Raw genomic sequence first — 14,166 nt, 5'->3', positions numbered from 1 at the left:
CCGGGTTCTCCGGCTCCTCCCACCATCCAATCACATGATGTGTTTGGTAAAAATTGGTAAATTGGTGACTCTAAATTGGCCGTAGTGAATGACTGTGAGAGTGAACTGTCTGTAATGTCTATGTCTCTGTGTTGGACTGCGACAAGTTGGCCACTGTCCAGGATGTACCCCGCCTAAGGCCCGAAGTCACTGGGATAGGCTCCAGTCACCCGCGACCCCGAAAGGGAACAAGCAGTAGAAAATGGATGCATATTTGGTACAGAGGAAGATCTAATAGGACCTTTATTTTTGATCACACAATCGCTCTGACATAGTTTCAGTAAGATTCTGCAACAGTAAGGGATCATCTCAAAATGGGTTGAAGCTGAAAAGACTTAATATTTTCGCTGCCGCGAGCGCTGTGCTCAAGGCGAGCGCTGCGCCGTGGCGCGCCGTGGCGCGCCGTGGCCCGCGAGGGGCAGCGGGGCGGGCGTCGCCGTCGCCATCGCGGCTGGTGCAGAAAAGTTGGAAAAGCTTTTTTGCGGCAAGACGCGGCGCAGCAAATGATCAAGAGATTATGCTCTAGTCACGTGCTGCGCACTGACCAGAAGAAGGAAACAAAACAAACCCGCATGAGGTTTTGGCCAATCACAGAAGACGTGAGATTCTCACTGAGACAAAAGGGCGTGTCCTGCTCCTGTCACTCTGACATGTCTAAGGTCTAAACTCAGGCAATTGACAATTACAGGTTTTGACAAGAAACATGAGTTTCTCACTCTCTCATCCTCTTGAGACCATCTCAATGTGGTCATCTCACAGTTTGGGTTGAATGGGACGTGTCGTAGGGCCCCTAGGGCCCCTAGGGCCCGTGGACCATGTGGATTGAGTAAACAAACATACGCGACAGGTGACATTATTTGCAGAGTTCATAACTTCTAAATATAAACTTACCAAAGGATGTTCAGGGATGTTCACTAGAGGTGAGCAGGTCTATCAAGCTACTATTGTTTTATCAACGCGTAACATTTGATGTGAAGCCAAACATGAGGGGGGGAGGGGCCAGAACATGAGGGGGGGAGGGGCCAGAACATGAGGGGGGAGGGGCCAGAACATGAGGGGGGAGGGGCCAGAACATGAGGGGGGGAGGGGCCAGAACATGAGGGGGGGAGGGGCCAGAGAGAGACGAAAAAAATTACGTCTTTTCAGCTTCAACCCATTTTGAGATGATCCCTAACATCCCTACAGAGTGTCATTGTTCATCACACAGATCGTCAGTGTGTCATTGTTCTTCACACAGATCGTCAGTGTGTCATTGTTCCTCACACAGATCGTCAGTGTGTCATTGTTCTTCACACAGATCGTCAGTGTGTCATTGTTCCTCACACAGATCTTCAGAGTGTCATTGTTCATCACACAGATCGTCAGTGTGTCATTGTTCTTCACACAGATCGTCAGTGTGTCATTGTTCCTCACACAGATCGTCAGTGTGTCATTGTTCTTCACACAGATCGTCAGTGTGTCATTGTTCCTCACACAGATCTTCAGAGTGTCATTGTTCCTCACACAGATCTTCAGAGTGTCATTGTTCTTCACACATATCTTCAGAGTGTCATTGTTTCTCACACAGATCTTCAGCGTGTCATTGTTCCTCACACAGATCTTCAGAGTGTCATTGTTCCTCACACAGATCTTCAGAGTGTCATTGTTCCTCACACAGATCTTCAGAGTGTCATTGTTCCTCACACAGATCTTCAGAGTGTCATTGTTCCTCACACAGATCTTCAGCGTGTCATTGTTCCTCACACAGATCTTCAGCGTGTCATTGTTCCTCACACAGATCATCAGCGTGTCATTGTTCCTCACACAGATCTTCAGAGTGTCATTGTTCCTCACACAGATCTTCAGCGTGTCATTGTTCCTCACACAGATCTTCAGAGTGTCATTGTTCCTCACACAGATCTTCAGTGTGTCATTGTTCTTCACACAGATCGTCAGTGTGTCATTGTTCTTCACACAGATCGTCAGTGTGTCATTGTTCCTCACACAGATCTTCAGAGTGTCATTGTTCATCACACAGATCGTCAGTGTGTCATTGTTCTTCACACAGATCGTCAGTGTGTCATTGTTCCTCACACAGATCGTCAGTGTGTCATTGTTCTTCACACAGATCGTCAGTGTGTCATTGTTCCTCACACAGATCTTCAGAGTGTCATTGTTCCTCACACAGATCTTCAGAGTGTCATTGTTCTTCACACATATCTTCAGAGTGTCATTGTTCCTCACACAGATCTTTAGAGTGTCATTGTTCCTCACACAGATCTTCAGCGTGTCATTGTTCCTCACACAGATCTTCAGAGTGTCATTGTTCCTCACACAGATCTTCAGAGTGTCAATGTTCCTCACACAGATCTTCAGAGTGTCATTGTTCCTCACATAGATCTTCAGTGTGTCATTGTTCCTCACACAGATCTTCAGAGTGTCATTGTTCCTCACACAGATCTTCAGCGTGTCATTGTTCCTCACACAGATCTTCAGCGTGTCATTGTTCCTCACACAGATCATCAGCGTGTCATTGTTCCTCACACAGATCTTCAGAGTGTCATTGTTCCTCACACAGATCTTCAGCGTGTCATTGTTCCTCACACAGATCTTCAGAGTGTCATTGTTCCTCACACAGATCTTCAGCGTGTCATTGTTCCTCACACAGATCTTCAGTGCGTCATTGTTCCTCACACAGATCTTCAGTACGTCATTGTTCCTCACACAGATCTTCAGCGTGTCATTGTTCCTCACACAGATCTTCAGTGTCATTGTTCTTCACTGTCTCCTTCACAGTCTCCTCCTAAAGGTGCCACGATCCCGTATCGGCCCAAACCCGCCTCGACCCCGGTCATCTTCTCTGGAGGACAGGTCAGCCATTCTCCACCTTTTCACCATCTCGTCAGGTGCTTGCATTAGCGCTCCATCTACTGGCGGCAGGGGGTTTTACCGCGGGGAAATAAACAAAAGCTAGCTCCGACGTGCTAATGCGAGCGCGCGGTCGTGGTGGAGGCGATTTATGGAGCTCCGCCTTTGAAAGCGAGTGTTTTTGTGAGACTCGGCGAGGCGGCGGAGGAGAGGAGCTGGAGAAAGGAACAAAGGGACAGAATAAAATGAGAAAAGAAGGACAGAACGGCGTCAAAAGAGATAAAAAAGTACAGTTTGTGTCTTTTAAAGCAGCGTGACTCGTTCTGCTTTTCCGTTGCCAGGCCTACACCATCCAGGGACAGTTCGCCGTGCCACACCCGGACGTGAGTTTCATCTCTTTTCTTGTGAAACGTTGGGAATACGATGAATACTTGTAATAAATAAATGGATTTTTAATATTTGAATGTATTTGTTGTATATGTAACGTGTAAAAAGTCTTTGAACATAACTGTGTGAATCTGTGGTAGAATCAGACGCTTCTCGTGTGATTGAGGCTGGAACATCACAGAGTTGAAGTGGAGTTCACTCGTTTATGAAAAATAACCTTAGATGAACTTATTTTCTCACAAAAACCTTCAACGATTCTTGTGTTTGAGGGTTTGTTTCTGTTGAGGACGGAGCAGAGAGAACAATGACAACAGCAATCCATTTCACCAACTGCAGCAGCGTTTTATTTTGAAAGGTTTGACTCACTTTTATCTTTTAATGTCATAAAGATTCTCCAAGTCCAAGTCCAAGTCCAAGTCCAAGTCCAGTCCAAGTCCAGTCCAAGTCCAGTCCAAGTCCAAGTCCAAGTCCAGTCCAAGTCCAGTCCAAGTCCAGTCCAAGTCCAAGTCCAAGTCCAGTCCAAGTCCAGTCCAAGGGCAAGTCCAGTCCAGTCCAGTCCAAGTCCAAGTCCAGTCCAAGTCCAGTCCAAGCCCAAGTCCAAGTCCAGTCCAAGTCCAGTCATGTCCAAGTCCAGTCCAAGTCCAGTCATGTCCAAGTCCAGTCCAAGTCCAAGTCCAAGTCCAGTCCAAGTCCAAGTTCAAGTCCAAGTCCAAGTCCAGTCCAAGTCCAGTCCAAGTCCAGTCCAAGTCCAAGTCCAAGTCCAGTCCAATTCCAGTCCAAGTCCAAGTCCAGTCCTGTCCAAGTCCAAGTCCAGTCCAAGTCCAAGTCCAAGTCCAGTCCAGTCCAAGTCCAGTCCAAGTCCAAGTCCAGTCCAGTCCAAGTCCAAGTCCAAGTCCAGTCCAAGTCCAGTCCAAGTCCAGTCCAAGTCCAAGTCCAATTCCAGTCCAAGTCCAAGTCCAGTCCTGTCCAAGTCCAAGTCCAGTCCAAGTCCAGTCCAAGTCCAGTCCAAGTCCAAGTCCAGTCCAAGTCCAGTCCAGTCCTGTCCAAGTCCAAGTCCAAGTCCAAGTCCAGTCCAAGTCCAGTCCAAGTCCAGTCCAAGTCCAAGTCCAAGTCCAAGTCCAGTCCAAGTCCAGTCCAAGTTTCTCCTTTGTCGTTACAGTTTCTCAAGGTTGAGTTCAGAGTCAGTAATTCTTTGATAACGTCCGATAAAAACACGTGTGATAAAAACACGTGTGATAAAAACACGTGTGATAAAAACACGTGTGATAAAAACACGTACGTGAAAAGCTCGTTACACTTTTGAACAGGAAGTTTATTACTTTGTTATTACAATGAACAAAATGTAATATACAGAACGTTCCGAGCAGCTTTAGGTTTGATTTATTCTCATAATAACGTGTGTTTATGCAGCTGCCCTCAGGGTCGTGTCATTGGTCCTGTCGTCTTTTCATGGATCGCCCGCTTCACTTTGCTGACGCCCAGGGACGACCGTCTCTGCTGCATGTATTTATGTCCCAGGCAAATGTATGTGAATAATGTATGCTAATAAGAGTTAGCGCTGACGGATGTTAGCGACGTTAGCAAGCGCGAGGCCGACTCTGCTTCAAGAAAATGACTCAAAAAGTGTGTCACGGCTCAAATATGGGCCGTTCAGTCCAGGTCCAGTCCAAGTCCAGTCCAGGTCCAGTCCAGAGTCCATTTTATCAAGTCTCTAGTAGCGATGAGACCATAAACAGTCATATCTTTTATTTAAATAAAAGGGTAGAAAATAATGGTTCGCGGCACATTTGACATGTTCTCTTCTTTAGCCACATTTATACTTCTAGTGTTGTTTTCACTTACAACAAAGTGACGACCGTAATAATCATGATTCAACAGTTTGAAATCGTCCCATTCTTCATCTCAAATCATCCAAAACGTCCCACAATCCAGAGCCTGAATGGGCCTGAAGTGGACGGATTGCAGATTTTTGCCCGGTTCAAATGTGTTTGCAAATTTCAAAGGCCTCTTGTTTCCTGGACGCTCCTGATCGCAGCGGGTCGGAGACGCTTCGGCAAATCAAATATAAAAAAAAACACAATCTAGCCGTGTGCGGATTATTGTGAGACATACGACGGTCTTTGATGCTCGCGAGACACATTTGAAGATGATATTTTGTGATTGAAAGTCATTTGAATATAAAACGTTTCTATTTCGGTCAAACGTTCCAATTTAACACTCGATCAACACAATTACCGACCGCTTCTCCGTTCCACTTCAAATGTTTATCGGTTGGATTTCAAATGGGGGGCGGTGAAGACAAACGTACAGGTTTGTCGGGCCGGTTTATGGTTAGCATATATGTCGTTAGCATCTGCGACCACATGAAACAACGTCCTCTCTCTCAGCACAAGTAAAGCTAAACTATATGTATTTCTCTGTAGAATATATCAGGTCTTTAAACTTGTTGTGTGTTAGCCTGGCCAATCGATAAACGCGTTTCTAATCACGGACAAACATGGCCCAACAACTGTTCACACGTAAAAAAAAAGAACAGAAAGGTGCTGGGAAACATCACCGGTTGAAGCTCCAAACGGGGATTTAGTTGTTTCTCACTGAGCTTGTGATGCCTCCTTAAATAACATGTTTCTGAGTCTGTTTGTTTGGGGAATTCATCGTCGTGGCTTGAGAGAAAGTGTCCTTTATCACCCCCCGCTGTGTGCAAATACGATGGCTCCGCCCTGAAGACGCAATGGAGAATCTACCATGTAAAAAAAAGGAGTTAAAAAGAGCAAAGAAACACGTTTGACCAGTGTGGAACGTCTGTAAGTTTAAACTCGTCTCAGATTCACAGATCCAACTCCGTCCAACTCTGTCCAACACGAGTGTACGTTTTGCTAGCATAAGGCTAAACATCACCAGGTATGACGGTTTTTCAGGCTCCAAACTGTTCCCTTTTTTCCTGCTCTTTCCGTCCCTCCTTTTTCCTCACTCCTTTGTTTCCTGTGCGTTTGGTTTCTTTGCGTTTGCTTTGTTTGTGTGCAGTGTGTGAGTGTTTGACCTGTTAGCTCCTCTCTCCCTGCCCCTCAGCACCTGACTAAACTGCACCAGCTGGCCCTGCAGACTCCTCCCTTTACCCCCGTGGGACAGAGCACCCCCGCCTTCCCCGGTACGTAACCTCTGAACCGAAACACCTCTGATCCTTAAACCTCTGAACCGAACACCTCTGATCCTATAACCTCTGATCCTTAAACCTCTGATCCTAAAACCTCTGATCCTTAAACCTCTGATCCTAAAACCTCTGATCCTTAAACCTCTGATCCTTAAACCTCTGATCCTAAAACCTCTGATCCTTAAACCTCTGATCCTAAAACCTCTGATCCTAAAACCTCTGATCCTAAAACCTTTGATCCTTAAACCTCTGATCCTTAAACCTCTGATCCTAATCCCTCTGAACCCAACTCTCTGAACCCAACACCTCTGAACTCAACCCCTCTGAACCCAACACCTCTGAACCCAACCCTCTGAACCCAAACCCTCTGACCCAAACCCTCTGAACCCAACACCTCTGAACCCAACACCTCTGAACTCAACCCCTCTGAACCCAACACCTCAGAACTCAACCCCTCTGAACCCAACCCTCTGAACCCAACCCTCTGAACCCAACCCTCTGAACCCAACACCTCTGAACCCAACACCTCTGAACTCAACCCCTCTGAACCCAACACCTCAGAACTCAACCCCTCTGAACCCAAACCCTCTGACCCAAACCCTCTGAACCCAACACCTCAGAACTCAACCCCTCTGAACCCAACACCTCTGAACTCAACCCCTCTGAACCCAACACCTCAGAACTCAACCCCTCTGAACCCAACCCTCTGAACCCAACCCTCTGAACCCAACCCCTCTGAGCCCAACCCCTCTGAACCCAACCCTCTGAACCCAACCCCTCTGGAACCCAACCCCTCTGAACCCAACCCTCTGAACCCAACCCTCTGAACCCAACCCTCTGAACCCAACCCCTCTGAACCCAACACCTCAGAACTCAACCCCTCTGAACCCAACCCCTCTGAACCCAACCCCTCTGAACTCAACCCCTCTGAACTCAACCCCTCTGAACCCGACACCTCTGAACCCAACCCCTCTGAACCCAACCCCTCTGAACCCAACCCCTCTGAACTCAACCCCTCTGAACTCAACCCCTCTGAACCCGACACCTCTGAACCCAACCCCTCTGAACCCGACACCTCTGAACCCAACCCCTCTGAACTCAACCCCTCTGAACTCAACCCCTCAGAACTCAACCCCTCTGAACCCAACCCCTCTGAACCCAACCCCTCTGAACCCAACCCCTCTGAACTCAACCCCTCTGAACTCAACCCCTCTGAACCCGACACCTCTGAACCCAACCCCTCTGAACCCGACACCTCTGAACCCAACCCCTCTGAACTCAACCCCTCTGAACTCAACCCCTCAGAACTCAACCCCTCTGAACCCAACCCCTCTGAACCCAACCCCTCTGAACCCAACCCCTCTGAACTCAACCCCTCTGAACTCAACCCCTCTGAACCCGACACCTCTGAACCCAACCCCTCTGAACCCAACCCCTCTGAACCCAACCCCTCTGAACTCAACCCCTCTGAACTCAACCCCTCAGAACTCAACACTAAACTAACTTAACGACATTCTAAAACCACTTCTTACAAAAACCCTTTGTTAAGGTCCAAACATTTTCCGTTTTCTGATTCGTCTCTTTTCCCTTTAGAATTCTGACATTTGGATTTTTGCATCTCGATATAAAAGAGTCATAACAGAGTTCACGTCCCGGAGCCTTTTATTACTCTGAAGTAACCGTATTCTTCCTCGTACTTGCAAAGCCTGATTAATGCGACCCAGAGGACGCGTTCTACACATGTACGAGTCGGCTCTGCGGGCGCTCAGACCCTGGACGCTCTGCAGACAATAACAAATATCCAGCTTCTGTCACATTCGCGTCCGCAGCCCCAGAAGAGCTCTCGCCCTCGCGCAGACCGTTTCCCCGGCGACGTCTGGAACGCTGCACGAAACGCTTTTGGGTCGTTTACGATTCTTCTCGTTTGTCGCACAGGTTTGGAAAGTCCAGCCAGCGCTCACGAGCTCACCATCCCCAACGACGTGAGTCAAAACGGACGTCTTAGGGCCGTGGGAGGGTCCATATCGCAATAACTGTGGTATTATCAGGGCTGCACGATGTCTTACACGAGTTTGAGATACGGCTGTGCTGCGTTAGCGATACTATTGATATATCTAAGGTTTCGACGCAATCGTATCAGCTGCGTCAAAACAACGTTGAAACCGTCAAAAGGGAAAAAAACGGGGCGTGATTTGGCGTCGTGACAGAGGAGCAATCCGCCCACAGTGAACGTGCGGCGTTTGTCCTGCAGATGGCAGCAGAGTGCGCGGCGTCGCTTCAGACACGCGGACAAACCCGGTGTCATTGGGATATCGATTCGTGCGGCGGACTCTTGTGCGACGCATCGTGCAGCCCTGACGATCATGCTCCGTTGGTTGGTTTGGTCATCTGCCTGTCTCCATGGTAACACTTTTGCTTGGCCTGGAGGTTCCTCACTGTGGCATTAAACTTCTCGACGCCAGCGGAGCTCGGAAATGTGTTTTTAATGGAAAATGAAGAATAATTCGGTCTTTTTGTCGTGGCAGCAGCACGTCTGGTCCTCATGGTCAGTCTGAGCCTTCATCCAGTTTCATTTCACGTCAAACATGATATGATTCTGACGGTTTTAAATCTGCAGGACATTTGTGGCTTTGCCTGGAATGTTCCGCAGCGCAGCATTAAATGGAGGCTCGATCATAACTGGTGCTTCCCCGATTGAAAAATGAATTCTCTTTCTATTCTATTGGTACGTTTCCGAGAGTCCATCTGGTCCGACTCCGATTGACCAGCGGCGGTGCTGGGACTGAACCAATCACAGTGCAGCATTGTGGTTAGGGCGGAGCCAAAGGTGATGCCGCCTGTCAGTGCGTCTACAGTTTAAACACGGATTAAACGTGGAAACACCAGGTCGCACACAAAGCGAAGTGAAGTCGTCACTATTTCTGTATCTTTACTGTTGGTTTAAAATAAAGATATAAAACTTTACGTTTGGAGCTTTTTGATGATAAAATCTTCAGTAAATATACAGAATATTCACTGTCTCTATATTCACATCATCATGTGGTGGTCGGACCCTCCTCAGTGGCATTCTGATGGATCACTTCATTCTATGGAACGTGCCACGCCCTCTCTGCTCGCTGTCTCCCCCTGCAGTTGATCGGCTGCATCATCGGGCGTCAGGGCTCGAAGATAAACGAGATCCGTCAGATGTCGGGAGCTCAGATCAAGATCGCCAACGCTCTGGAAGGTTCCAGCGAGAGGCAGATCACCATCACAGGAAGTCCAGCCAACATCAGCCTGGCCCAGTATCTGATCAACGCAAGGTAACGTGGGACAGAGGAGGAGGTGCAGAGGGGGAGAGGGGGAGGAGGAGAGGAGGGGGTGCAGAGGGGGAGGTGCAGAGGAGGGGGTGCAGAGGGGGAGGGGCAGAGGAGGGGGTGCAGAGGGGGAGGGGCAGAGGAGGGGGTGCAGAGGGGGAGGGGCAGAGGAGGGGGTGCAGAGGGGGAGGAGGAGAGGGGGAGAGGGGGAGGTGCAGAGGAGGGGGTGCAGAGGGGGAGAGGGGGAGGTGCAGAGGGGGAGGAGCAGAGGAGGGGGTGCAGAGGGGGAGGGGCAGAGGAGGGGGTGCAGCAGAGGGGGAGAGGGGGAGGTGCAGAGGAGGGGGTGCAGAGGGGGAGAGGGGGAGGTGCAGAGGAGGGGGTGCAGAGGGGGAGGAGCAGAGGAGGGGGTGCAGAGGGGGAGGGGCAGAGGAGGGGGTGCAGAGGGGGAGAGGGGGAGGTGCAGAGGAGGGAGTGCAGAGGGGGAGGGGCAGAGGAGGAGAGGGGGAGGTGCAGAGGAGGGGGTGCAGAGGGGGAGGGGCAGAGGAGGGGGTGCAGCAGAGGGGGAGAGGGGGAGGTGCAGAGGAGGGGGTGCAGAGGGGGAGAGGGGGAGGTGCAGAGGAGGGGGTGCAGAGGGGGAGGAGCAGAGGAGGGGGTGCAGAGGGGGAGGAGGAGAGGGGGAGGTGCAGAGGAGGGGGTGCAGAGGGGGAGAGGGGGAGGTGCAGAGGGGGAGGAGGAGAGGAGGGGGTGCAGAGGGGGAGGTGCAGAGGAGGGGGTGCAGAGGGGGAGGGGCAGAGGAGGGGGTGCAGAGGGGGAGGGGCAGAGGAGGGGGTGCAGAGGGGGAGGGGCAGAGGAGGGGGTGCAGAGGGGGAGGAGGAGAGGGGGAGAGGGGGAGGTGCAGAGGAGGGGGTGCAGAGGGGGAGAGGGGGAGGTGCAGAGGGGGAGGAGCAGAGGAGGGGGTGCAGAGGGGGAGGGGCAGAGGAGGGGGTGCAGCAGAGGGGGAGAGGGGGAGGTGCAGAGGAGGGGGTGCAGAGGGGGAGAGGGGGAGGTGCAGAGGAGGGGGTGCAGAGGGGGAGGAGCAGAGGAGGGGGTGCAGAGGGGGAGGGGCAGAGGAGGGGGTGCAGAGGGGGAGGGGCAGAGGAGGGGGTGCAGCAGAGGGGGAGAGGGGGAGGTGCAGAGGAGGGGGTGCAGAGGGGGAGAGGGGGAGGTGCAGAGGAGGGGGTGCAGAGGGGGAGGAGCAGAGGAGGGGGTGCAGAGGGGGAGGGGCAGAGGAGGGGGTGCAGCAGAGGGGGAGAGGGGGAGGTGCAGAGGAGGGGGTGCAGAGGGGGAGGGGCAGAGGAGGGGGTGCAGCAGAGGGGGAGAGGGGGAGGTGCAGAGGAGGGGGTGCAGAGGGGGAGAGGGGGAGGTGCAGAGGAGGGGGTGCAGAGGGGGAGGAGCAGAGGAGGGGGTGCAGAGGGGGAGGGGCAGAGGGGGAGGTGCAGAGGGGGAGGAGCTACCGCAGTACTTTTATATATTTGTCACTTTTGAATAACTGGTTCTGAATGAAATGGCATCAGACGAACACATGTGAGAGTTTTTCATGTCATTTATATATTTGACATTTCTAAGCGAGTTTTCATCCAAACGGAACATTAATGTTGAAAATCTCCTTCTTTTTTCCTCCTTTACAGTTGAAAACGCTCCACACTTTGGTTGTGTTTTGTGATGACGTGAAAAACAGGTCCATTTTACACTGGCTCTTTGGACGTTTTGATTGATTTGATTCTTCCGGGTTGAAAAGTGCAGATCGAGGCGTTGACCTGGTGTTTTCCTCTTGAGGCCGACGCGCTAAAGCTGTCGACACAAACGAGTCGTGTGAAAAACGCTCAGTACAATTTGTCACTTCGTCCATAAATGTGCTCTTTGTGTCTCCTCCGTCTGCTACTATCGCTGCATCGCTATTTTACTTATTATTTTAAGATTTTCCAGATTATTCCACAAATGTGTCCTTATTTTTCCAACTTTTCCGGTAATTTTCCACTCCAATTTATTTCCTCCAGTTTTCCACCGCTTTTCACAAAATTTCCTCAAATTATCTGAGTTTTTCTTTATTTTTCTATACATTTCTCCCTAATTTCCCTCCAATTCTTTTTCAGTTTCACCACCAATTTCCCTCCATTTGATCAACACATTTCCACACATTTCAACCAAATTTTCCTCTCTTTAAAAAAAAAAAAATTCCCACCAATTTTTTTTACTTTTCCACCATTTTCCTCCATTTGGACCACACTTTTTTCACACTTTTTGCTCCAGTTTTTCACACATTTCACACACATTTTCCACTCGTTTTTTTTTTTTTTAACTTTTCCACCAATTTTTCACCATTAAGGTCCGCACATTTCACACACACTTTCCACACATTTTCCTCTCTTTTTTATTCTTTCTAATTTTTCCACCAATTTTCTTCCATTTGGCCCACACATTTCACACACATTTCACACACTTTTCACACACATTTCACACACATTTCACACATATTTCACACACATTTCACACACATTTCACACACATTTCACACACATTTCACACACATTTCACACACATTTCACACACATTTCACACACATTTCACACACATTTCACACACATTTCACACACATTTCACACACATTTCACACATATTTCACACACATTTCACACACATTTTCCTCACCGAACATTTTCCACACATTTGGCTGCAGTTTCCATGATGCTGCAGTTTTCCTCCCTTGAACACTGTGCTCTTCTCTTTGTTGACATGTTAGGATTAGGCCTTTCTTCTTCTCTGAAACAAACTCCGCAGTGACATTCTCTTCTCGTGGTGTGTTCTCTCTTCCAGGTTGACGTCTGAAGTCACAGGAATGGGCTCGCTCTAACTCCACACATCGCACCAACTCCAATATTTGTTTAAATGGATTATAACTATGTCACTGTAACGTTTATTCTTGTAATAGAACAATGCTTTTCTGCACGGTTGTCCGGGAACAATGTGAAACATGTTGTAATTGAACCTGATCCTGTATTTGGAGCTTTACTCTGGAGCCTGTGACGCCATGACGACCACCATCACAACATCCTTTACAAAATCTAAATGATCGAACTGAAGATGTGCAAAAATGGAAAGATCGGGCCAGAAGAGTGAATGCATTAGTCCTGGTTTAGTCCTGGTTTAGTCCTGCTTTTAGACCTGGTTTAGACCCAGTTTAGTCCTGGTATGGACCTGGTTTAGACCTGCTTTAGTCCTGGTTTAGTCCTGCTTTTAGACCTGGTTTAGACCCAGTTTAGTCCTGGTATGGACCTGGTTTAGACCTGCTTTAGTCCTGGTTTAGTCCTGGTTTAGTCCTGCTTTTAGACCTGGTTTAGACCCAGTTTAGTCCTGGTTTAGACCTGGTTTAGACCTGGTTTAGACCTGGTTTGAACCCGGTTTAGACCCGGTTTAGACCCGGTTTAGACCCGGTTTAGACCCGGTTTAGTCCTGGTTTAGTCCTGGTTTAGTCCTGGTTTAGTCCTGGTTTAGACCCGGTTTAGTCCTGGTTTAGACCTGGTTTAGTCCTGGTTTAGTCCTGGTTTAGACCTGGATTAGACCTGGTTTAGACCTGGTTTAGACCTGGTTTAGTCCTGGTTTAGTCCTGGTTTAGACCTGGATTAGACCTGGTTTAGACCTGGTTTGGACCCGGTTTAGTCCTGGTTTAGTCCTGGTTTAGTCCTGGTTTAGACCTGGTTTAGTCCTGGTTTAGACCTGGTTTAGTCCTGGTTTAGTCCTGGTTTAGACCTGGATTAGACCTGGTTTAGACCTGGTTTAGTCCTTGTTTGGACCTGGTTTTGATCGCACGGTTTTACACAATTGTCTCTTTCTTTTTCTTTCATTGGTTTGACATAATTCCAGACACATTTCATGGACACATTTGTTTAAGTTCAATCAAAACAGAACCAGCTTTTGCCTCTGACGCAAAAACTCAAAAATAAATATGCAACTTTTGAATGAAATAGCCATAGTTTTTAGCATTTTGAAACGTGCATTGAAATCGCAAATTGTAAAACATTATTGTCGGACGTTTTAACCAAATGTAGCATCAAACTTTGACTTTGTGGAATCTCGTTTCTGATTTGAACGTTTGGAGAGAAACAATTCAATCTTTTCTATTTGATGGTGTTTGTTTTTGAGGTTTTGTAAAATTAGAATAAAGATGTGCTCTTCCTGGATCTGTGTGGTCTGACTTTGTCCTGGTGTGGTTTAGTCCTGGTTTAGTCCTGGTTTAGTCCTGGTTTAGTCCTGGTTTAGTCCTGGTTTAGTCCTGGTTTAGTCCTGGTTTAGTCCTGGTTTAGACCTGGTTTAGTCCTGGTTTAGACCTGGTTTAGTCCTGGTTTAGTCCTGGTTTAGACCTGGTTTAGACCTGGTTTAGTCCTGGTTTAGTCCTGGTTTAGTCCTGGT

General features: G+C 48.9%; 1 protein-coding gene across 1 annotated transcript in view; it reads left to right on the top strand.

Moving 5' to 3' along the window:
- The window catches only part of LOC140348334 (poly(rC)-binding protein 3), a 34,283-nt gene extending 21,593 nt beyond the window's left edge, over positions 1-12,690 (top strand). The window contains exons 7-12 of the mRNA XM_072434332.1: positions 2,815-2,889; positions 3,228-3,269; positions 6,343-6,421; positions 8,360-8,406; positions 9,557-9,726; positions 12,574-12,690. Coding sequence (XP_072290433.1) covers positions 2,815-2,889; positions 3,228-3,269; positions 6,343-6,421; positions 8,360-8,406; positions 9,557-9,726; positions 12,574-12,610 — 450 coding nt within the window. The 3' untranslated portion in view covers positions 12,611-12,690. The remainder of the gene's footprint in view (positions 1-2,814; positions 2,890-3,227; positions 3,270-6,342; positions 6,422-8,359; positions 8,407-9,556; positions 9,727-12,573) is intronic.
- Positions 12,691-14,166: the final 1,476 nt, after the last annotated feature.

This window comes from Eucyclogobius newberryi, unplaced genomic scaffold, assembly GCF_026437365.1.
Source record: "Eucyclogobius newberryi isolate DKJ021-1_F unplaced genomic scaffold, fEucNew1.0.hap1 SCAF_67, whole genome shotgun sequence".
Classification (NCBI taxonomy): domain Eukaryota; kingdom Metazoa; phylum Chordata; class Actinopteri; order Gobiiformes; family Gobiidae; genus Eucyclogobius; species Eucyclogobius newberryi.
Note: the sequence above shows the minus strand (reverse complement) of the source record. Positions and strands in the feature narration are given on the sequence as shown.